Genomic DNA, 24758 nt, shown 5'->3' on the forward strand with positions numbered 1-24758 from the left:
ACTATGCATGAGTTTATATTCCTTCTCCTAGAAATATGAGGAAATAAAATGTATTCAGACTTATAGATAAATCCTGTCACTTCAGTATCTGTAACAGCAAACATATATTTAACATAAATATATAGTATGTTCCCTGTATAGATAACTCTTAGAGGTTTAGGCTTTTCAGATTTATGGTACATCAGGTGATAGAAAGTCTTAGCTATTAAGTTAATTCAAATAATATCTTAATGACTATTCAATCATCAAAGTGGGGAAGCAGTGAGAAGATAATGGTATAAAATAAAATTGTAGACAATATAACAAAAGTTTAGAAAAACAGTGGTCTCTGATTGGTGTTAGGATTTCTCATCTGTGCATACACATTTAGAAGGAATCCTCAAACCTAAGTTTATTTCTTTTTTCTTTTTTAAGACAAAGTCTTGTTCTGTCCCTGGTTTGGATTGCAGCTGCACAATCTCAGCACTGCAATCTCCGACCCCAGGTTCAAGCGATTCTCATGCCTTAGCCTCCCAAGTAGCTGGGACTACAGGCCCACCACACCATGCCTGGCTAATTTTTTGTATTTTTAGTGGAGATGGGGTTTCCCCATGTTGGTCACAATGGTCTCAAACTCCTGACCTCAAGTGATCCTCCTGCCTCGGCCTCCCAAAGTGCTGGGATTACAGGCATGAGCCACTATGCCAGGTCCCAAATTTATTTCTAACTTAATTTTTATTATATCACAGTTACTATTTTTAAAGCTAAAACTTTCTATTCAATCTGTGAACAAAAGAATTAACTTCCAAATTGATTCTTATTGACTCATTGTATTCAGAATTCTACAAGAATGTAAAATACCCTATCATAAAATATTTAAAAGAAGCAGTTTTCTTCAAGATTGAGCTTCTGTATTCTGAAAATCCACAACTAGAGTTATTTCTAGAGGATTGCTGGTTTACCCCAGGCCCAGATCCCAAGAGCAGCCCACAGTGAGACATTTTTAACAGGCACTTCAAACTGATAACAGGTGTGTTTGTGTGATGTTTACAGGTGAGGAAATTGAGCCCTCAACTCATTCGAATGCTTAAGGTATAAGTCCTAATTTATTTTCTTAAGCTACTTCTACATATTCCCTTTGTATTTAGCCTTTTTCTTTTTCCCTCAAGGCTTGTAGAAACTGAATCTGAAATGTTTCATTTCTTTCTCCTAGAGGGTGGTGAATAATATAAGTTGAGATTGTTTTGAGTCCCGTCTGAATAGATTTATTTTCAATGGGAGGTATCTTAGAGGTAAGAATGTATTCACTCAAACTCATTGAGCACAGCATACCAAGTACCAGTCTACATATCAGGAAGACAGTGGTGAACAAAAGAGTTTCTGCTCTAAGCCTATATTCATTGGGGAAGATAAGCACAGACATGATATGCTCTGAAGAACATGAAGCTTTTGAAAGGGTTTCAGTGACTGGTGAGTCCCATGGTTAGAATAGTTACACTCTCTGAGGAGGTGATATTTAGGTAGAGAACTGAAGAATGAGGCATTATCACAAATCACCTGTGCTATCTCAAATTCCTAGGAAATTAATAAAAATATTCTAAGTGTTAACTTTTCTGCCTCAAAGTCAGAAATTTGGCCACCTTAACTCATTGCCTATGGCTAATTTACTCTGAGAGTAAATTACATTGTGTCTTTGGCTCATAATGAGAATCAGTGTGAAACCATCATGTCTCTGAATCTTCAAGGAAACTATTGTTAAAGATGGAGGAATACAATGGACTGGCCCTTATTGTATCAGTTCTTTTTGATACTTAATGCCAGGAACATTTTCTTCTGTACTTTGTCTTCAGGAAATGAATCCCATGACACTATCTCCTTTCCTGCCTTGGCTGATAGGAGGCTCAGAAATGAACATTTTATCTACCTGGGATTAAACTTTTCTCTCAGTTGCTTTTGCTTTTCTATGTCAACAGTGTTTTTATCTATCTTTTCTCATCAGTCATTGAAATGCAAATTTTTAAATTCTCCATAAAGACAGTACATAAAGTCAACCTTTCACAGAAGAATTAAGATGTTTATATTATTCTGTTCCTATAGCAGGCAAATGACCTAATATCTGGATAGTGAGGTCTATTTTTGGAAAACTTCAGACAAGGAGAAACGTTAAGGCTGTGCTCCTCAGATTAAAATCTAGACTTGCTACAAATGTTAACAGATGCCCTGTAGCACTGAATTCATAAAAATCTACACCTTATTTTTCACCCTTTTGGCTTCACTTTTTTAAAAACTGTACTTAAATTGACCTAAAAGTCTTTGGGTATGAGACGCATTTTCCATGTAGTTTGTTTATTTTTTCTTCCCATGTAGTTTCTTAAACATTTGCCAAGCCTTGTGATACAAACATTAGAAGACCTTTAAGTTATTACAAAAGGCCTATAAATCAATGTGCTTATCAAGTATATGAAGCAGAAATTCAAGATGCTGTCAATAATCATAGTAATTGGTTCTAACTTCCCTTTTGCTAAGGGGGAAAAAAAAGTAAGTAGATCCCAAAACTTCTAGGCTGGGCACAGTGGCTCATGTCTGTAATCCCAATATTTGGGAGGCTGAGGCGGGTGAATTTATTGAAGCCAGGAGCTCTACACCTGGAGGAGCAACACAGTCAGACCCCATCTCTACAAAAAATACAAAAATTAATAGGGTGTGGCGACATGCACCTGTGGTCCCAGCTACTTGGGAGGCTGAGTTGGGAGGATCTACTGAGCCTGGAAGGTTGAGGCTGCAGTGAACCACAATTGCACCACTGCACTCCAACCTGGGTGACAGAGCAAGATCCTATTTCAAAAAAAAATTATTAAATGACTGAAATGTTTAGAAAATTATTACTTTCAAGTTGTAATGGATCTCTATAAAAAGTGGAAAACATGAACTTTTCAACAATCAGATAAGACCAATGGTAATACATCAAAATGAATTATTTTTGTTTTATTTATTCCTTGTCTTATTCCATGCCTAAAGCTATAAAAATGAAGAAACTGGCCTATCTATATACAATTTTTATCTAGTAAATTATAGATGGTTTATTAAAAGTAGTTATTTATTAATTTCATTACTAATTTGATCAGTCAGATGTGGTGGCTCATGCCCATAATCCCAGCACTTAGGGAGACAGAGGCGGGAGGATAGCTGGAGCTCAGGAGCTCAAGGCCTGCCTGGGCAATATAGCAGACCCTCTTTTCCACAAAAAGGAAAAACGATAAAGTGTAACTAGTTTGATTATAAAAATAGCTTGCATTTACATGTGATATATTTAATCTTTATTTTGCACACTTTAATAGCACTAGATTTTACAGAAGTCACAAACTCTCTCAGATGCAGTTAATCTGTAAAATGGGAGTACTAATATTTATCAGATTGATATGAAACTTAATGAAAATTACTTTGCTTAGTAGTAGGTGTTCCTAAATGTTTCTTCCTTCTTCCCTTAATCTTTACAACTACTAAGCAAAAAAAAATATACTATCTCTTGTCCTGTCTTGTCCATGTTAACACAGTGAGGAAGGCCTGGAACCCAGGTATTCTGTCCCTATTCCAGTTTATTCAATCATTTCCATCCATACACTATAGATTCTGGTACTACAGCAATAAACAAAGTTCCTGCTCTCATGAGGCTTCTGTTTTCATGGGAAGCAAATGTCATGTGGTAGTAAAATAAAATAAAACAGTTAAAGAGATGAAAGTTGATGTGAGTGAGTGAGAGGCATTTTTTGCAGGATCACAGGGGCAAGCCTCTGCAATGAAGTCACATTTGAGCAGACATCTGAAGGCAGGAAGGCATGCTGGTATATGGAATGTTATTCCAAGCATCATTAGTATGTTCTAGAAACAGCAAGGAGGCCAATGAATCTGGAATAGAATGAGGTGGGAAGATGAGATCAGAACAATAGGATTGGAGAGCAGATCCTGTACTGCCCCCTGGTTCCTCGTTCTTACCACACTGTTGTCCTGCTCCTCAGAGAATCTGTAGTTTTTACTTTGTATTCCAGGAACTCTTTTCTAGTATTCTTTTACCCTACCACTAACTCGTAGGCTTTATCAGCGCTCCAATAATAATCTACAATGTGAGTTTACAATAGTCCTCCATTATATATTCTTGTCCACTGTCATAGTGAAAGTGTTTCAATAATATCTCATAGGCAAGGGCACAGAGGCACTAAAGCACTGCCTGGCTTGTCCAGACCCAGTACGCGAGAAAGCAATAGTTTAGAAATTCCAATCCTATTGCAACCTTTATGCAACCATCCTACCTCTTAATATATTCTTCGAATAAAAGCTCCATTTAGAGTCTTCTGTGACAGCGAGACTTAATTCTTTTCTGGTGTTTTTTTTAAAGCTATGCAAATGATGAGAATTCCATGAAACTGTCTTCTACCCCATGGATAAAATTTCTTCATGGATGGGAGTTTCCTTCCCATGTGAAGAGATTTGAAGTTAAAATGTTTACCTTCATGAAGAAAGAAAATGCATTATTGGAAGATATGAGTAGGTTCTTCATCTATGACTATTTTGACACTTGCTCAAATATGCCCATGGACAGGTTAAAGACCAAGTGAAAGCAATTTAATTTTAAAAAGTCAGATTTGTCTAGTTGTGGATATTTAGACAAGATAAAAACTGGAATGAATTAGTAAATCTTAACTGAAAATGGCTGTAGCACTTTCTTTCATAAAATGGCCTAGTCTAAAAAGCCATTGTCATTCATTCCAGCGATGAGATAGATAACAAACAGCCATTTTATTTTAACTTATAATCTTTTTACTTCAAATTTTTCATGATAGGTCTATCATACATATAGCACATAAAGTCTGTTATTTATAACTCCATATATATTTGTATGGTGCGTGTGTGAGGTGTGTGAGAGAGAAACAGAGAGAGAGACAGGGTCTCACTCTATCGCCCACGCTGGAGTGCAGTGGCATGATCTCGGCTCACTGCAACCTCCGTCTCCCAGATTCAAGCAATTCTCATGCCTCAGCCTCCTGAATAGCTGGAACTACAAGCATACACCACCATGTCCAGCTAATTTTTATATTTTTAGTAGAGACAGGTTTCACCATGTTGGCTAGGTTGGTCTCAAACTCCTGGCCTCATGTGATTCACCCACCTCAGGCTCCCAAAGTTCTGGGACTACAGGCATGAGACATTGTGCCCGGCCTGTAACTCCCTATATTTTGGAAGTACAATATAAACATTTGCATGGTAAACTATATAACCATTATATAAAACTGTTACCATATTCTAAAACTTTAGAATCACGACCTATAAATAAAATGAAATCACAAGAGATTGAAGAATTCAGACTCTTGACCTTCATCTATTTAGCTAATATTACCTAGGAATAGATCTAAGTTAATGACACCCTACTATAGAGCAGGTTAAAATGGCAGCCTCTAGTTGAATATGGTGAGACCAAGCAAATTTCACTGGAAATGTTGGCCTACCAGGATAGAGCTTATAACCCTGGCCAGCTTCACTAACAAATGCCTCTTAATTCCTGCAGCTGTACTTCCACTGCAGTATGGCAATATGTGATGCAAAGAAGCCCATGTCAGACCTGCTATGCAAAACAAGTACATTTCTGGCAAGCAGAAACTTGGTGTGTTGCTTCATGATATTTCTCTATAACCAGATTTAGTACCACAGTCGAAAGTAGTTGGCCTATCTGACTAGAAGATCTAATACAGATAACTCTCTTTCCTCAGAAATTACAACAGATGATAAGTGTAAAATAAGTTGGCCAGGTGCAGTGGCGTACACCTGTAATCATAGTGCTTTGGGAGGCTGAAGTGGGAGAGTTGCTTGAGACTGGAAGTTCAAGACCAGCCTGAGCAAGAGTGAAAACCCATCTCCATAAAAGGTAAAAAATTAGCCACATGTACTGTCATATACCCATCGTCCTAGCTACTTGGGAGGCTGAGGCAGGAGGATCTCTTGAGCCCAGGAGCTCAGGACTGCATGAGCTATGTTTGCACCACGGCACTTCAGCTTGAGCTCAGAGGGAGACCCTGACTCTTAAAAAATAATGTTATTGTTCAAGACAGGACATCAGATCTCCTACTTTCTTTTGGTTTAAAAGCTAGTTTTAAGGAAGGATCTGACTTTAGAAGGAGCAAGAAATTTAGAGATCTGAAAATGAATATTAAACTGTTTTTATAGAAAATTTTAAAATAGCAAATCCTGAAGCTAAGGTCCATAAAACTGAAGCAATTTTTCCAAAGGTAGACTCTTTTTGTTAAACAGGCACCAGAACTTTAGCCAAAGACTAGGGTAGTTTGAAAAGAATTTCCCTGGAATGATAGGCATATTTCTTCCTCTGTTTATCTGCAGGAAAAAAGTACAGCTTATACCAACTAAGAGAACAAATTTCTTCCAGAGCCATATCTTGGCCTCTTCAAATACAAGCTGAGCAACATTTTACCCAGAAGACAGTGACAGTACTGTTATTTTAGTAATCTGAAAAAAAAATTTAATACTCATTTTAATTATAGTTGTTATGGTTTTAAAACAAGAGTCATAATTATTTTCTGTCCTACTTTGGAGATAGTATCCACAGTCTTCTGTCTTCTGCGGCTGTTGACATCTGTCATTCCTTCGTAGAGCGTCTATTCTTCCTGGTTATTAAGATAATCCTTTTTCCTTGATTTTATACCTTCTCTAGAATGTGTCTTCACTGTTTCACAACTCTGAAAATTCATTTTCATCTATTCTGAATGTTCTCCCCCATTATATTTGAATATTGTACCTTCTTTATTTTCTCAAGTCTCTCTTTATGGAAATCCTATTAGATATGTTAAACATTTTTATTCTCCCTGCCTCCTAACCTCTCTTTCCTCTTTCTTATCCTAAATCCCTTTGTGTTGAATTCTGGGTAAATTCCTCATATCTGTCATCCAGTTTCTCTCTCTTCAGTTGTAACCAACCCGAGGTTTAACCCATTTGTTGCCTTTTTAAAAGTGTCCATGACTATATTTTTCACAATTAATAGTTCTAATAGGTTTTTCAAATTTGTTTTGTCATGTATTTCTCCTTAGTCTTTATGTTTTGAAACTCACTTTATACTATGGAATAGGTTGTTCAGTTATTGAAATCTGAAGAGTTGTAATCCTGTCTTCTATTTCTGTTGGTTGTGTTTGCTCATTCTTGTTCATAGTGTGTGTGTTAATTTGTATTATTCTCTCCTCTTAAGACACTTCGAAAATCCGGATTGAAGCTTGTCTCTTTGCCAGGTTTATATCTGCTTCTGCTAAGCATCTAAGGGATATTATTGACCCAGAACCAATTTTAATGGCCATTTCTATGCTTGGGTTTCCCCAGGCCATGCAGGTAGTATACATTTGTACTCTAAACCTATACATGGTGCAGACTCATTGACACATTGCTTCCATAAGGCTCCAAACACACTATTTAGTTGTGGTATAACTAAGAATTCACAGTACAAAAATTACTGAATAATATTGTAAATGCTATTTATCAGTTTTCAGTTTTTAGACTTGACTGATAAATGTACAGAAAAAAATGAATTGTAATTAGATTCATAAATTTCTCCAATGTAAAAATTAGGAATAATTAGGAGATAGAAATTGACATTTATCCTTTCCAAACATTCTTTCTTTCATATATATCACTTTAAATCATAAGGTAATTTCTAAAAGGAACAACTACAGTAGTTGTCTAGGCAAGGAGGAAAGCTAACTTTACTTTGCATTTTCAGCTCTCGTATTCTTTGAACTTTATTTTTTGCTGTGTAGGTAATTGAAACATGTTTATAATAATTCTGTGATCTCTAGACTGCACTAAAGGCAACAACTTCTTTAAGTGAGCTTAAGTCTTTGTCTCCAGGATGGACCGTTTATAGGACCCCAGTCTCTCACATCTTGACACACGCTTACCTGCCGCAGTGGAGGGAAGAAGTTCATGCACTGCAAACTATCCTTAGCTGAGCTTCCGACCTTTTTGAGGTGGGAAAAAAATTACCAGAAATCCTTAACTTGAGGGGGAAGGAAACAGCGTTGACTCTATCAGTCACCGCAGGGAGTTTAATTATCATCTAATCATCACATCTGGCCTGTGATGCAAGCTTTTGTACCCCGATTTTGCAGATAAGGACACTTACCTGGAGTTTACGAACCATGTGATTTTGCAAAGTAACTCCACAAATGAGCCCTTTTCACCAAAGCACCCGAGTTTCTCACTGTCCCTTTTTGAAATTAGAGTCATCAAGCTGTTCCTCTCGCCTTGGTACCAGATCTGTTCAAAGCCGGGCTCAGAGGAAGGCACCTGTCCTTCCCTGTCAGCCCTCAGCAGAGTCCAGGAGCGCCAGACCCCGAGGCTCAGCCTGAGCATCCTCTGCGTAACCCATCCGCTCTGCTCTTCCCTTTCCACAGCCCAGGTCTAGGTCTGTAGAGCGCCCGGTGCTCACCTGAAAATAAAGTGCTCTGAAGGGATTCCTGGAGTTTTCCAAGCACTGGGGCCTCCCTGCGAGCGCGATCGTTTGCAGTTAGCACGGAATCCTGGAGGGGGTGCCCGAGGCCTCCTGCAAGCCGAACCCGCACCCGCACCTCCCAGGGCACTTGAACACCCGAGGGCTTGCGGGATCTGGAGCCAGTGGCTGAATGCCTGGTGGCTGGGGAAACTTACAGGCAACTGCTCAAAGAATATATAGCCTCTGTTCTCAAATACGATGAGCAGCGGCTTCAAAAAGTGGGGGAACTAGCATCTGCCTCGGGTACCTGTGCCCCCTCCAGGTGGAAGCAGAGACCTCGCGCTGCCCAATTCCTAAGGGTCCTCGGGTTTGTTAGACCAGCCCCCGCCTCAGAAGTGGAAGCTCAGTTATTCCTTTCTAGTAATTAAGATGCACAACCAACAAACAAAAACAAGGCTGTAGCGTTTCTCTGGCACCTTTTGCCTCTTTTAACTAGAGCCCTTTATGACACAGCCTCTGGCCCCCAGAGGCGCACTTTGGCAACTCCAGCCTCCTTAAAGGGTGAAAAGTGGGCTCCAGGAGGCCTCAGATGCTCACCTGCGCGGAGAGGGCTTGGCAGAGGAGCACCGGAGTAGGAAGGACTCAAAGGGTGTCTTTTGCAATGGCTAAAAACTCCACAGAAGTAGCTGGAGCATATTATTTGGTTGCAGTAAATTGCTTTTATATCCATATTTGAACCTCTGGGATCTTTGAAAAGTTGTTCCCCTATATGAGAAAACCAATCAAAATGCAGAGGCGTCTGCACTGCCATACGTCCATTAGCCGTGAACGGGGAAATGAGTCTGTGTCTTCCCCACACTGGTGGAGTTTATAATCTTTAAGTGTTAATCACAAATAGTACCTGTGCTCAGAAGCCTCCCAAGGAATAATTCCTTGTGTGTACATCCTCCCTCTGTATCTTCTACGTTCGGGGTCTTTAACTGAATGAGGGCAGTGCAGCTGAGGGGTTTGGGAGAAGCTCTGAAACCAAATAGCCCTTTACCAGGCAGGAGCCCCGGGAAATTCACCTCACTTCTCTGTGCCTCTTGTTCCATCTGTAAAATGGAGATGGTGATGTCTACCTCGCAGCCTTGCTGGAGGTGTTAGGATGTGGCAGTTATGCACTGAAGTGGACCTTCCAGAGCAGAATGTTCAGGGGCTGCTCAGTCTGGAAATGCTGTCTTTCTCACTGGCTCTTCCAGAGCTTTTGAAGCTGGACCCAGCTTGCTTTCTCACCGCTTCTTCTGCCCTTTCACCCTACTCTCTGTTTCCATTAGGAATTCCATGCCTTCTCTCTTCCCACCCTTCTAGCCTCAGTTTATTTTGTAACCCCTAAATCCCCTCCTTCTGCACTTCCAATCCCCAGAGAATATTCCTCCATCCCCAAACTTTGGAGTGAACTCACTGTTGAAACCATATTCCTCTCTAATCAATTATAGAACTGAATCCCTCCACCTCTGTAGTGTAAACCTCCAGAGGGCAGACACCCTATATCTCTCTCAGGAACCAAGCACAGGCTAAGAAACATGCTATCAGTTTGTGAATTCTCATTCAGCGAATAAACTTGTCATCTTCACATATCTCACAGAAGGAGCCAAACACAAAGATGTTTGCTAAATTCATCCCCTTAGCTTCATGTTCCAGCCCTTGAGAATCTGTACCTAAACTCACTCTTCCCCTGTATGTCTCATTGCTCATCCCTACGGCATTGATATGGTTTGGCTGTGTCCCCACCCAAATCTCATCTTGAATTGTAGTTCCCATAATCCCCATATGTGGTGGGAGGGACCAGGTTGAGATAATTGAATCATGGGGGTGGTTTCCCCCATCCTGTTCTCATGACAGTTACTTCTTATGAGATCTAATGGTTTTATAAGGGGTTTCCCCCTTTGCTGGGCTCTCATTCTTCTCTCTCCTGCTGCCATGTGAAGAGGGATGTGTTTGCTTCCCCTTCTGCCATGATTGTAAGTTTCCTGAGGCCTCCCTAGCCATGCTGAACTGTGATTCAATTAAACGTCTTTCCTTTATAAATTACCCACTCTTTGGCAGTTCTTTATAGCAGCATGAGAATGGACTAATGCAAGCAACATGCTTCTAACTGATTCCTGGCTTGTTCCTTTACTCTTGCTCTGTGACTTGAAATGCCCCTGTTCCTGTATCAGGATCCAACTTATCTATCTAGGTTCAGGTTCAATACCAGCTCCTCCCCAAAGCCAGGTGCCCCACTAAACAGAAAACCTCTCTCTATCTGTCTTAGTTCATTCCTGCTGCAATAGAAAATACCTTAGACTGGGTAATTTATAAATAGCATAAATGTGTTGCTCATAGTTATAGAGGCTGGGAAGTCTAAGATCAAGGCACCAGCAGGTTCAGTGCCTGGGGAGGACCTCATCTTTGCTTCCAAGATGATACCTTGAATGCTACCCCCTTCTCATGGTGGGAAGGACAAAAAAAGGCAAAGAGCTCCCTTGAACCTCTTTGATAAGTCACGAATCCTATTCATGAGTGCCCCATTGTTATGACTTCATTACCTGCTAAAGGTCCCCACCTTTTAATACTATCACATTGGACATTAAGGTTTAACATATGAATTTTGGAAGGACATATCCATACAAACCATAGCACCATCCCTGATTCCCACTGCATTTTAGACACCTTTTAAAAATTATTATACCTTCTCTTTTTGCCTGTATTTTGATCATTTATGTATAGGCCTAGCTCCCTCCAGTACATTTTAAGCTTTTTGAGAACAGAAACTGCACTTTGCCATCACAAGGTTATTATGAGGATTAAACACAATCACATGGGTTAAAAAAGAAAACAATGTTACTTGTGTTTAAATATGCAGCATTGAAAAAGGATGAAAAACATTAAAAAAAAAAAAAAAACATAAATGGGCAGTATTGCTGGGCACAGCGGCTCATGCCTGTAATCTCAGCACTTTGGAAGGCCGAGGTGGGAGGATCGCTTGAGAGCAGGAGTTTGAGGATAGCCTCAACAACAAAGTGAAACTCCTGTCTCTGCAAAATAAAAATTTTAAAATTAGCCAGACATGGTGGCATGTACCTGTAGTCCCAGCTACTCAGGAGGCTGAGGCAGGAGAATCACTACAGCCCAGGTGTTTGAGGCTGCAGTATGCTATGATTGCACCACTGCACTGAAGTCTGGGTGATAGAGCAAGACCTTGTCTCTAAATAAAGAAATCTGCAGCATCTTAGTCACCCTCTGCCCCTTTGTTACTCCAAGGCCTAGCACTGAGCTAGCTACTCATATGGTTAGTAATCTGCAATGTCTAGATAATTAAAAGAACAAAAGGGCTCTTAAACGCATGCCAAGGGAGCATGGAGCTGTCATGCTCCCAGCAAGTGTGATAGAATGGACATTGTTTGAGTATACCTAGCCGATAAAAGAGAATTCTGGCTTTCCCTGCTTAGTTCCTCCACCTTCCCTCCCTCAAAGAGAGCTCTAGTCCTGGGCAGGTTCTATGGCCTGAATGTGTCCCTGAAAATTTATATGTTGAAACACAATCACCAATATGATAGTATTAAGAGATGGGACATTTAGGAGATGATTAAGCCAGAGGACTCTGCCCTAGTGAATGGGATTAATGTCTTATAAAAGAGGTTCACACAGCATTCATCCCTTTTTTACTTTCCGCCTTCTACCGTGTGAGGACACAGCAAAAACACCCTCATCAGACACTGAATGTCAGTGTCCTGATCTTGGACTTCCCAGCCTCCAGAACTGTGAGAAATAAATGTCTATTATTTATAAAATTACCCAGTCATGGGTATTTTGTTACAGCAGCAGGAAGGGCCTGAGATACCAGGTGTGGTGCAGAAGAGGGCCAGTGAGGTACAGGTACCTAAGGAGAGGTGACAGGGGTGAATAACGAGAGTCATTCAGATAGAATGGGGAGAAATTGTTTGCAGAGCTCAGGAAAAAAGACATGGAGAAAAGCCTACTGCTAAAGACAGGGTTTCCTTTTATGAACATGTAAAGAAGCAGAGTGTAAAAAGTAAAACAAAAGCTTGAGCCAGGCGCGGTGGCTCACACCTGCAATCCCAGCACTTTGGAAGGCCAAGGCAGACTACTTGGAGTCAGGAGTTCAAGATCAGCCCAGCCAACATGGTGAAAGCCTGTCTCTACAAAAAAATACAAAAATTAGCCGGGCATGGTGGTATGCACCTATAATCTCAGCTGCTTGGGAGGCTGAGGCAGGAGAATCACTTGAACCCAGGAGGCAGAGGTTGTAGTGAACCAAGACTGAGCCATTGTACTCCAGGCTGAGCAATAGAGCAAGACTCTCTCAAAAAAAATTAAAAAGGAAAAACTCGAGTATTAATTGAGCCACGTGGGTCACAATCTTAATTGCTCATTGCATGCATGTTATTTCTTATAGCAGGTGCGTTAATGGGGACCCAGATTGATAAGCACTTGAGTTAGCCAGTGAGCGAGGGGCTTCTCTCAGGTTGAGAGTCAGCTTCCCCCCAGCTTGAAGGCTATTCACACTCCTCTTGCTCATAACCCTCCTTTCCCTGCTCCTCCAAACTCACTCTGTGCCTCAGCCAAACCAGCCTATGTGATGCCACAAGCCCTGGAACCTTTTTGGACCTGGACACTCTTGCACATGCAGTTTCCTCAGTTGAGGATGCCCTTGGCTCCCTCAGGTGCCCAGAGGACTTCAAGAGCCTCCTTCTGTGTGAGGCTTTCCCTGAGTCCTACAGGGAGCATTGGTTCCTGTCGCATCTTTACCTGCGCTTCCCTTATTTGGCTGTGAGCATCTCATCTCTGCAACCCTTTATCCAGCACAGCACCATGCCAGGCCCACTGGCAGAGTCAAGGCTGAGATCTGACTCCATTTTCTTCCCTGTCCCCTGTTTCTGGTCTTGCAGCTCCTACCATCATCGTGTTTCTCTATTCTTTGTTGCAGTGATTGGGTCCTCAGCCCACTGCCTGACTCTCAGCAGTCCACAGAACATATCAGGCCTTTTGATGTTGGCTAAAATCCTTGGAACTTAAATTATTTAAATAGTATTCACTTTCTCTGTTAGGAAGTAAATTAAACATGCAGTAAAAGTAGAGATGGGGTCTCTTGGGGGATGCAAATTCTTGAATTGTGGAGGGGAATAAAATTCTGCTCAAGGGTTTCTATTTCCACCACACTACACTACATGAAGATGCTGATTATTTAACCTGTGCATACTAATTAGACTCAACATTCAGGAAGGTTAAATGCAAAGTCCTCCCTGAAGAACAGGCCCACATTTATAATCGCAGCACTTTGAGAGGCTGAAGTGGAGGATCGCTTGAGCCCAGGAGTTCAAGACGAGCCCGAGCAACATAGTGGGATCCCATCTCTACAAAAATCAAAATTAAAAAATTGGCTAGGCACAGAGGCTCACGCCTGTAATCCCAGCACTTTGGGATGCCAAGGCAGGCAGATCCCTTGAGCCCAGGAGTTCAAGACCAGTCCGGGCAACATGGTGAAACCCCATCTCTACAAAAAATACAAAAATTAGCCAGGCATTGTGGCACTCACCTGTAGTCCCAGCTACTTGGGAAGCCGAGGTAGGAAAATCACTTGAGCCTAGGAAGTCAAGGCTGCAGTGAGCTGTGATCGTGCCACTGCACTCCAGCCTGGGCAACAGAGTGAGAACTTGTCTTGTGAGAAACAAACTCACCTGTCCAAACCCAAAGAATGGACTTAGAGACCTGGAGAACAGCAAAGTGAGACTTTTAATGATGGTCTTGCAAGATCAGGTGTCTGATGAGCAGGCACACCTAGCACAGTTTCAACAAGAAATTTATCCCCTACTGCGCAGGTCCCTCCGCTGGTTCCTCATAGGCTGAGTACTATGGGGTCACAATCTTCCCAGATGTCACCTATTGATTGTTGCATAGTGGCTTTAGGTGGTTTGTTTGTTTGTTTTTTAGGGTTGTCTTGCTGCATTTTGTTGTAGACCACAATGCATTGCAATTCTAGTTAGCTTAGGGGCTTTTCAAGTATTTGACTTATGACCTAAGTAGCTGGGCAGGCTGATAAGAACAGACAAAATGAGCTCTTTTGCAGGCTAGTAAACTTTTAAACTAAACTTTTTTTGGTTTGGGTAAGAGTAACTAATGGGGAGCAGAGAGGGGAAGAAGGGGGAAGTTGACAAGTAGGCATCAACTATTCAAGCAGGGGTCTTGTATATCCTGTTTCTTCTGTAGTTTGCTGACCTAAGCTGATTCAAGGCACTTTGTCTTGGAGATGGACCACTGTATATATTACTTCCTTCAGTGTTAAAAAAAGTAAAAATATATATTTTTTAAATAAAAACAATTAACCAGGTGTGGTAGTGCACCTGTAGTCCCAGCTACTCAGGGGGACCTCTTGAACCCAGGAGGCCGAGGCTGCAGTGAGCCTTGATCACGCCACTGCATTCCAGTTGGAGACAGAGTGAGACCCTGTGTATTAGTCTGTTCTCACGTTGCTAATAAAAACACACTCGAGACTGGGTAGTTTGTAAAGGAAAGAGGTTTAATTGACTCAGAGTTCCACATGGCTAAGGAGGCCTCACAATCATGGCAGAAGATGAAGGGAAAGAAAGCAAGATATGTCTTACATGGCAGCAGGCAAGAGGGCGTGTGCAGGGGAATTCCCCTTTATGAAACCATCAGAATTTGTGAGACAGAATTTGTGAGACTTATTCACTATCATAAAAACAGCACAGGAAAAACTCGCCCCCATGATTCAGTTACCTCCCACCAGTTCCCTCCCAGGACATGTGGGAATTATGGAAGCTACAATTCAAGATGAGATTTAGGTGGGGACAGAGCCAAACCATATCACCCTGTCTTGAAAGAAAGAAAAAGAAATGTACCATGGAGCACATTTCAAGGATGCCTTTCGGGGCAGAGTTTAGAGCACTTTTACGTTTTCCCAGGAAAATCCTGGGAACCAGATTAGAAGTTTAAAAACTTGGATTCTGGTGCCAGCTCTGTCATTTATTAATAGTTACGATATTAGGTCATGCTAAACCTTAATCTCCTCATCTGTAAAATGGTCATAGCAATCTCCATTTAACCTCATAAATAGTGAGGTATAGGTAAGAATTAAATAGGATAACATATGTGAAATACTTTGTAATCTCTAAACCAATATAAAGACACATCTGGTATAGACAGATCCAGACAGAATGAAAGAATATTCACGTTCCATACCATGTGGGAAGGCAGTGTAAAGAGTATCACATTTTAAAATATGCTCTCATTTATAGAAATCCTAATAAGGTGTTTGGACACCAAATACAAAGCTTCTTCAGATGAGACCATCGACTGGGGGGAAAGACAGACGTAGAAACTTTTCTGTTGTTTGTTTTGTTCACCGCTGCATTTCTGTTCCATAGACTCAATATTGTTAAAGAAATGGGTCAGGCATTATTCGAGCATGTTGGCATGTGCCTGTATTCCTAGTTATTCAGGGGACTGAGGCAGGAGGATTGCTTGAGCCCAGGAGTTCGAGGCTGCAGTGAGCTTTGATTGTACCACTGTACTCCAGCCTGAGCAACAGAGTGAAACCCCATCTCAAAAAAAAAACAAAAAAAAAAGGCAGACCTGAGCTCTGGGCTCTGGACTCTGCACCCTATTATGTGACCCTGGGCAAGATTACCTTCCAGCCTATTTATTTATTTATTTATCAAATGGGCTAATATTAGCTATTGTGCAGCATTAGCTATCAAGATTAAAGCAGAAAACGTATATAGAGGCCTTGGCACTGAGCCTTGACACCTCAGATGACAATTCCACACTGCTGTTTACTGGGCTGGAAACAGCCCATGGCTGTGCTTTCTAAATATACTTCTCTCTCATCGGCTCCCTGACCTCCAGCCCTGCCAGGCTTCCCCACTTAATTTAATGAAAAGAAACACAAGTCAGTAGCATTCATGTGGAGAAGAACATAACTAATGGAGAGAAGGTCAATAGTTGGCAAACTCAAGAGACAAACAAATAATTGTCCTTTTTCTCCAGCGTTGTCAGAAGTTTTTCTGCTTTCTTCTTCCTCGGAATTCAAGGGTCTCTCTGAGACCAAAATATCAAGATCAAGACCTTCCAGGCTGCTCTAAGAAGGACACTGCTTCAGCTTCAATATTTTACTGGCAAGAGACAGACTGTCTCAGGTTCCTAGCAGGAGGGTGAAAGGAGTGAACCAGGCTCTGGTTCCTGTCCAGCCAGCATGGGCTGAGCCCACAGCGTCCAGGCTCCTCCTGCAGCCTGGAGTGTGTAGGAATTGTCAGAGGAATCTAATGACACCCTAGTATAGGCACCTAGCATACTGAGCCATTGTAATAACCTTAGAAGCCCAAGTGCATTTGCATATGCATCTTCTTTTGCTGTTGCTTAAAAAAGCACCAATTTTAATGTAAGCGTAATTCTGTGGACTTGACAATTTGCAGAGAATTCCTCCACCCGGATTTGGCCTCTCTCCCTTGCCTCTCTCCCAATTAGCTAGTGTGGCAGAAACTACAAGCAGAACAAAAAAACCTCAGCCCGGTGTGAATTGTGGAACACTTTATTGAACACAAATGAACAGAAGTCAGATTTCCTCTGCAGATTAAGAAAGACTCTAGGCGCCAGCGGAGGAAATGAAGAGAATTTCTGTGAAAATGTTCGGGGCGGAGGCAAGAATTCAAAGGGAAATAATTTAAAGGACAACACAAATAGTCCCTTCTGAAATGCTTCAGATGGTGAAAGATGAGGGCCCAGAGGGAGGGGAGCAGAGAAAAAGTGGAGAGGCCCCAAGGGTGAGCATTTGTTTAGAATGCTGTACCACTCCCAAGCCCTGTGCCTGCAGCATCATCAGAGTGAGCTAGAAAAGAAGGCGATGTGACTGAGGGAAGGAGCCTGAGGTCTGGAGTTAGAGCTGAACTCACTAGCTAACTAATCAGACATGTGCCCCTACCTGAGCAAGTGGTTTTACATTGCTTAACTGGCCTGAACTTACTTCCTTGTCCTCGAAATACGAATAATGCCCATCTCCTAGGGTTGTTAGGAGAATTACATGAAATAATAATTGTAGAAGTACTGACCAGAGTAGGCACATGTGAACTGTGGTTCTGCAAGTCTTTCCCTGTCCAAGCACCAGAAATAACTTTTTTTTTTCACAAAAATTATATTTGATATAGTAAGACATTTAACTGGTGTTGACAAATATGTTGCCAGAGTAAACAAATAATGGATTTGGACTCAGTGTTTACATTTGGATATCATTCATTATGAAGAAAATGGAAATAGAAAAAGGCAGTTATTCCCAAGTGTCTCACGTGTCTGTGTCTCACGTGTCCGTATGAAGAGAATCCACCAACAGGCTTTGTGTGAGGCTGCTTATTTCAACTGGGTGCAGGCAGGCTGAGTCCGAAAAAGGAGTCAGCAAAGGGTGGTGGGATTATCGTTAGTTCTTGTAGGTTTTGTGATAGGCGGTACAGTTAGGAGCAATGTTTTGTGGGCAGGGGTTGGATCTCACAAAGTACATTCTCAAGGGTGGGGAGAATTACAAAGAACCTTCTTAAGGGTGGGAGAGATTATAAAGAACCCTTTTAAGGGTGGGGGAGATTACAAAGTACATTGATCAGTTAGGGTGGGACAGAAACAAATCACAATAGTAGAATGTCATCAGTTAAGGCTATCTTCACTTCTTTTGTGGATCTTCAGTTGATTCAGGCCATCTGGATGTATACACACCTGCAGGTCACAGGGGATATGATGACTCAGCTTGGGCTCAGAGGCCTGACACCAAATAACTCCCATGTTTGTGTTATATTTTGCTATGAAGGATAAGGAACATGAAAGCATGTTTGTAAACTGAATGATGGAATAGGAACAGAGACTCTAATGATGCAGTATAGTGATGGCTTAATGAAGAGGCACAGTGCTTTCAAAGATAATAGAAGATGACATCCAGAACACATGTATAGGAACTAATCATTGACATGGGAGAAAAGAATCAGAGCACAGATCACTGGATTTGTGGAGGGAGAAGATACCTTTGGTTTTGGATACCTTCGATTTGTTTTGGATACCTTCGGTTTGTTTTGGATAACTTCGGTTTGTTTTGGATACCTTTGATTTGTTTAACAATGTTATGAAAAATCATTAGCTAAGAGTGAAGTAGTGAGAAGAGAATAAAATATTTAAGAATAGAGAAAGTGATACAAGATAATCTCCTGAGGAGTGTGAGAGTGAGTGTACAGCTAACTATAGAACTAGAGTAAATTGCTGATCCAGCTACAAGTTCATCTGATTTTACAGAAGATGAAGTGAAATCATCCAACCTGCCCAGTTGGTCAATATGTCTAGCCATGCTTAGTCCCTGCCCCCACTTCAACTACAGAAAATGAGGCAAGAGAAGGTGAAAAAAATCTAAGAATACTTTTTTCCCTTTTCCAAAAGAAAGATTATGATAGACGATGGATGTATTACGTTTGCTACAGTTGCCACTATAAATTACCTCTCATTGGGTAGATTAAAACAAGAGAATTGTGTTCTTTCACAGTTCTGGAGGCAAGAAATATGAAGTCTAAGTATCAGCACAGCTATGAAGCCTCTAAGAATGAATCCTTCCTTGTCTCTTCTGGTTTTGGGTAGCCCCAGATTTTCCTTGGCTTGCAGCAGCATGAATCCAATCTCTTCCTTGGATTCTGTCATCGCATGGCTTTCTTCTCCCTTTATACAACTATGATCACAAGGTGAGGTCCCACAATAGGCCATCTGCAAGCTGAGGAGCAAGAAAGCCAGTCCAAGTCCCAACCATAAAGAACTTGGAGTCCAATGTTCAAGGGCAGGAAGCATCCAGAACTGGAGAAAGATGCGAGCTGGGAGACGGAACCAGTCTCTACCAGAAATAACTTATTCCTAATCTTGAGCTTTGCGCAGGCCAGATGCTTTGAAACACTCCCTGGAAGAATGAGGGACCTATTCCAGATATCCTCCTGATAAGGGAGGTGACTCCACTGGGGACTGGCAGGAGTCAAACACTCATATACAGCTGCCTATCCTGTACAGCAGTTGTGGCTGCAGCCTGGCAATCTGGGAAGGACTCAGTGGAAAAAGAGAGTAGAATGATAGATAACAGAGGCTAGGAAGGGGGTGTGGGTGAGACAAGGCTCTGCACCACAGGACCCCTCCCAGGAAGCTGCCATCTTCTCCTGGTTTTGCACACACCTACCCTTCAGTGGGTCCCTTAGAAGTCCTGAGGGCATACCCAGCTAAGAGGTGAGTCTGTGACATTAAGGGATATTTTGAGACTGAGGACAGGAAATACCTCCTAATTCATTCACAGTATTTGGTGCCCAGGACAACCAAAATTGCCCAAGCTATTTATAAACCATTGTTAATACTTGAGCTTGAAAAATCAAAGCCAAGAGCATTTGAGTCCCACTCATTTAAAAATGGTGAGGAAAATAGCATTTGAACCGAAAGTTGGTTTTTAGAACAGCTGGTTCTCCCTTACCCCAATACCCTCTTTCTCCAACACAAAAAACACAACCCACACATACACATGCATGAACACACAGGTGAACAAATACATGTATATGTGAACACGCATACACTCTCACATGAATACCTGTACATGCATGTGATAAAGTTCTTTGGAGAAAGTCTTCATATTGTTCAATGTTTTCTAGCTTTTTCTCTAAAACACCAAATATATGAGAAGCTGGTGAAAGTTTATATACATAGAATGACATCTTAGTGACTGTGCCTCACCACCACCCACCAATCCCTGATGACAAGCTACACAGAAATAAAATTTGATTCCTTCCACACACTACAGACAAAAATGAATTGCAGATATTTTGAAGAGACATAAATAAATAATAAAACTGCAAGAGTATTTGCAAAACATCCACAGAACACTTGGACAGCCTTGGAACTGGGGAAAATTAAGCAAGGGGGAAAAACACATAAGCCATGAAACAAAAACCAAATTTGATCATATAAAAATGAAAAGCTTCAAAAAAAAAAGATGCCATAATCAAGATCATAAGGCACCATCACTGGGCACAGTGGCTCACACATGTAATCCCAGCACTTTGGGAAGCCAAGGTTGGTGGATCACCTGAGGTCAGGAGTTCGAGACCAGCCTGACCAACATGGGGAAACCACATCTCTACTAAAAATACAAAATTAGCCGGGCGTGATGGCACATCCCTATAATCCCAGCTACTTGGGAGGCTGAGGCAGGAGAATTGCTTGAACCTGGGAGGCAGAGGTTGCAGTGAGTCGAGATCACGCCATTGCACTCCAGACTGGGCACCAAGAGCGAAACTCTGTCTCAAAAAAAAGAAAAAAAAAAGACATCATCAAAACAAATACGGTGGAGGTCAATACGTTAAGTGAAATAGGCCAGGCACAGAAGGATATTGCATGTTCTCACTCAAATGTGAGAGCTAAAAAAAATTGATCTTACGGAGGTAGAGAGTAGAATGATAGCTTGGGCAACATGCTCTACAAAACATACAAAAGTTAGCCAGGCATGGAGCACATGCCGATAGTCCCAGCTACTCAGGAGGCAGAGGCAAGAGGATTGCTTGGGCCCAGGAATTTGAGGCTGCAGTGAGCTATCATTGCACCACTGCACTTCAGCCTGGGCAACAGAGTGAATAAAAAGGAAAAAGAGAGTAGAATGATAGGTAACAGAGGCTGGGAAGGGAGCGTGGATGGCGGGAGGGGTGGGTAGGGGATAAAGAGAGGTTGGTTAATGGGTATAAGCATAGAGTTAGATAAACAAATAAATTCTAGTGTGTGATAGCGGAGCAGGGTGACTATAATTAACAACAATGAATTGTGTATTTCAAAATAGCTAGAAGCAAGGACTTGAAATGTTCCTGAAATGATAAATATTCAAGATGATGAATACTTAAATACCCTGACTAGATCTTTACACCATTATACATTCTATGCATGTAACAAAATATCAAATATACCCTGTAAATATGATTAATATGCATCAATAAAAAAGAAAAAAGAATGCAATATAAACAGATTGGAAGGAAATATTCCAATACATAATATACAAAGAACTCTCTAACAAGAAGATAACACAATAGAAAAATGGCAAAGAACATAAACTGGGAAGTTTTAGAAGAGGAACCAAAATGAACAATGGTCACATGAAATAAAGATGCTCCACCTCAAATGAGAGACAGGAAAGTTAAAATCAACACATCAATGAACCATTTTTATCCACTAAAAATTCATAAAATTGATAACATCCGATGAAAATGTGGGGCAACTGGTTCTGTCACATAATACTAGGAGGAGTATAAATAACTAGAAACTTTTATAAAAGTGACATAACAATATTTATTAAAATTTAAAATGTGCATACTCTGATCCAAGAATCCCATTTCTGGGAATTTTTCAAGCTAACGAACACATCAGTAAATAAAGCTAGTGTCTATAATCTTTGTTATAGCATTTTTGTCATTAAAAAAAACTGAAAACAACTTAAAAATCATTGAAAAGGTGACTTGCCTAAGAAATTTTACAGAATCTGTTCTATTGAACCTTGCTAGAACCTCTGTTTCCTGTTATACTTTTCTCATGTGTGATTCAGCAAGTCATACATCTGTTTTCCCATCTATAAAATGAAGGTAATAATGGTATTTACACCACAGATTTATTTGTGCTAACTTGGAAGAATTTGTACTATATATTGTTAAGTTAAAAAAGGAATTTTCAGGTTTTTTCCTTTAACATTTATATATGCTTATATTTATTTGTATATGTTTGTATCAGCAAAAAATGGACAAGTTATACATATTTGTATGTTTGTATCAGCAAAAAAAAAATGGGGAAGTAGTGAACACGTCTACTGCTTTTGTAATTTATGTCACTAAAAAGAAAAGAAAATCACAAATAGAAAAAAGATGATAGGACACATGTACAACAAATACTAATGGTTAATAACCATAGGTAGAAAAATTCAGCCTTAAAAAAACTCACTAGTTTTAAGAACCTCCTTAATTCAAAGCCCCCTTTTCAATGTCTTGTGCCATTCAAATGAGCTAAACTGTGGGTGCTACAGATGCTCACCCTAAGACAAGGCACCATGAAGAGTGGGTGTGTGTGATGGGTGCATGTGGGGGATCTGGGGTTACGGGGAGGCGGATGGATAGCAGGGGAAGATGGAGAAGCAAATGCCTTTGGAGGGGTCAGAGACTGTTGAGTTCTAACACTGACCCTTTTACTTTTTCTTTATGGGATTCAAATCACTTTTTTTTTTTTTTTTTTTTTTCTGAGACCATCTCTTTATTTGACAAACAAGTAAGCAAAAGGACTAAATAATGTCCTGTTCATACCAGGCCCAGGACAAAGGACAGGGAGCCCCTGCCCACCCAGCCCTGCTTCAGGCCCACCCTGAGGTGCTGTCTTCTCCTCCTCCTCCTTCCTCTACCCTCCTTCCCTGTCACACAAGTTGTCCGCGTATGAAGAGGAGGCTCTGTCCTTTGGGATCTTCACTGTCTTAACTTAGCCTGTCTGCCTGTGACTTTCCATTTATCATGACACCAGTGCCTTCTGCATTTAAGTGATTTTGGTCCCTGCAAGAGCATGTTTTCAGTCAAACACAAACACACACAACATACACACACAAAATGAAACAGGAGCACTAAAGCCCTTTACTTGGCACAAATCTTTCTAAACAAGATTCCAGATATCACACTGGATCCTATACAAACTACAGGTTTTGTTAGCAACAGAAGGAAAGCTCTCAACACCAAAATGGCAGGAGATTAACTGTAACACTTTTACATTATTGAAAAAATGCATTTAAAATCACTGACCCTTTAAAATACCTTGAACAGACAGAGAAGGGCAAAATAATTTGTCTCTTTGCAAAGGATGAGCCTCCCAGAGATGGTGGAAAAAAACTGGAGGTGAAAGTCTCTGCTCATCTGGCAGGTAAGTGTTCCGGTGGCTCCAACAGGTCAGATGTGAATTCCCTTAGTGTTTTGCAGATCACAAGATTACCACGCTTACTACATAAAAATCACTCCACGCCAATCATTGTTCAATAAGATATCCAGGTCTTCAAAGCTCCTCTACTCCTGCCCGGGAGGGTGGAACCGGTCAGTTTCCCTGGACGGAGTTCATGCGCTCTGGGCTCTGGGCTCTCTGCCGCGGTTGAGGAGGTCTGTGAGTTCCCCGATGTACTTGATGGTGTACTTGAGTGTCTGGATCTTGGTGAGCGGCTGGCCTCTCTGACTGTAGACAGGTGGCAGGTAATTCCGGAGGGTGTGCAGGGCATCTGCCAAGGTCCTCATCCTGAGCTTCTCCCTCTCGCTGGCTTTCCGCCTCCGCTGGACAGACATCCTGACTTTGGTGCCCTTCTGGGCCTTGGGGCCACCACCACCCTGCAGGTAGGCGGGCTGGAAAGCTAACATATTGTAGTCCACCTCTACCAGGCCACTGGCCCCACCAACACTGCAGCCATCGCTGCCCCCACTGCTGGCCCCGCCATGCTCACAGGGCAGCCCAGTCACAACTGGACAGGGAGAAGAAGAATAGGATTCCAGCGATGGAGCCGGGGAAAGGCTCTGAGATGGGGAGGCCTGGTTCAGCTCAAAGGGCCCTGCCCTGTCCTTCCAGTCCCAGGAAGACAGCAGACCAGGGCTGTCAGAGGAGCCCAAGCCATCCTCGAGACTGAGGAAAGTCTCGCGCAGGTTGTCCATGCCTGCGAGACAGCTGCAGAAGGAATGGCTCCCTGGCAAGTGAGAAAGTAAGTTCTGCCGCCTGGCCAGGGAAGAGCTCTCTTTTATGATGGTGGGGGAGAAGTGATGAAGTGGGAAAGAGGGCCGTGTAAAGAGAGTTCAAAGGAAAAACCAAAGACCAAGATGGAAAATGAACTCTTCAGGTGTCATTTTCTCCTCATTGATAATTAGCATCTTCCAGCTAAAATGTCTTTAAACAGAAAGGCCTCCAAGAGAAGAAAAAAGGAATTATCTTGTTGTAACTAAACCAATTAAGGCTGCATAACCAGACTTAGCATTGTGCTGTGGAACTCATTAATGAGGGAGCCAAAGAAAACAAACCTGGGGCATCTGCAGCAAGGAGGGGGTGGCTGAGGACCCTGGTGGAGAATAGCAAAGTGACCCGAGAGGGCCTCCATCCCCTCCACCAGGACCTGCTAGATATTTCAGCACAGATGGGCTGTGTTGTTGGAGACGCAGCATGGTCTAGGGACAAGGTAACCCCTCTGAGCTTTGATTCCCTA

At 41.6% G+C, this 24758-nt stretch overlaps 1 protein-coding gene across 1 annotated transcript; it reads right to left on the reverse strand.

Moving 5' to 3' along the window:
* Positions 1–23140: 23140 nt before the first annotated feature.
* Positions 23141–24275, reverse strand: MSGN1 (mesogenin 1). Its single transcript, XM_015111768.3, has one exon. The coding sequence runs from the start codon at positions 24214–24216 to the stop codon at positions 23635–23637; it is 582 nt and encodes a 193-aa protein (XP_014967254.1). The 5' UTR covers positions 24217–24275; the 3' UTR covers positions 23141–23634.
* Between the last annotated feature and the right edge of the window lie 483 nt (positions 24276–24758).

This window comes from Macaca mulatta, chromosome 13, assembly GCF_049350105.2.
Source record: "Macaca mulatta isolate MMU2019108-1 chromosome 13, T2T-MMU8v2.0, whole genome shotgun sequence".
NCBI classification, from domain to species: domain Eukaryota; kingdom Metazoa; phylum Chordata; class Mammalia; order Primates; family Cercopithecidae; genus Macaca; species Macaca mulatta.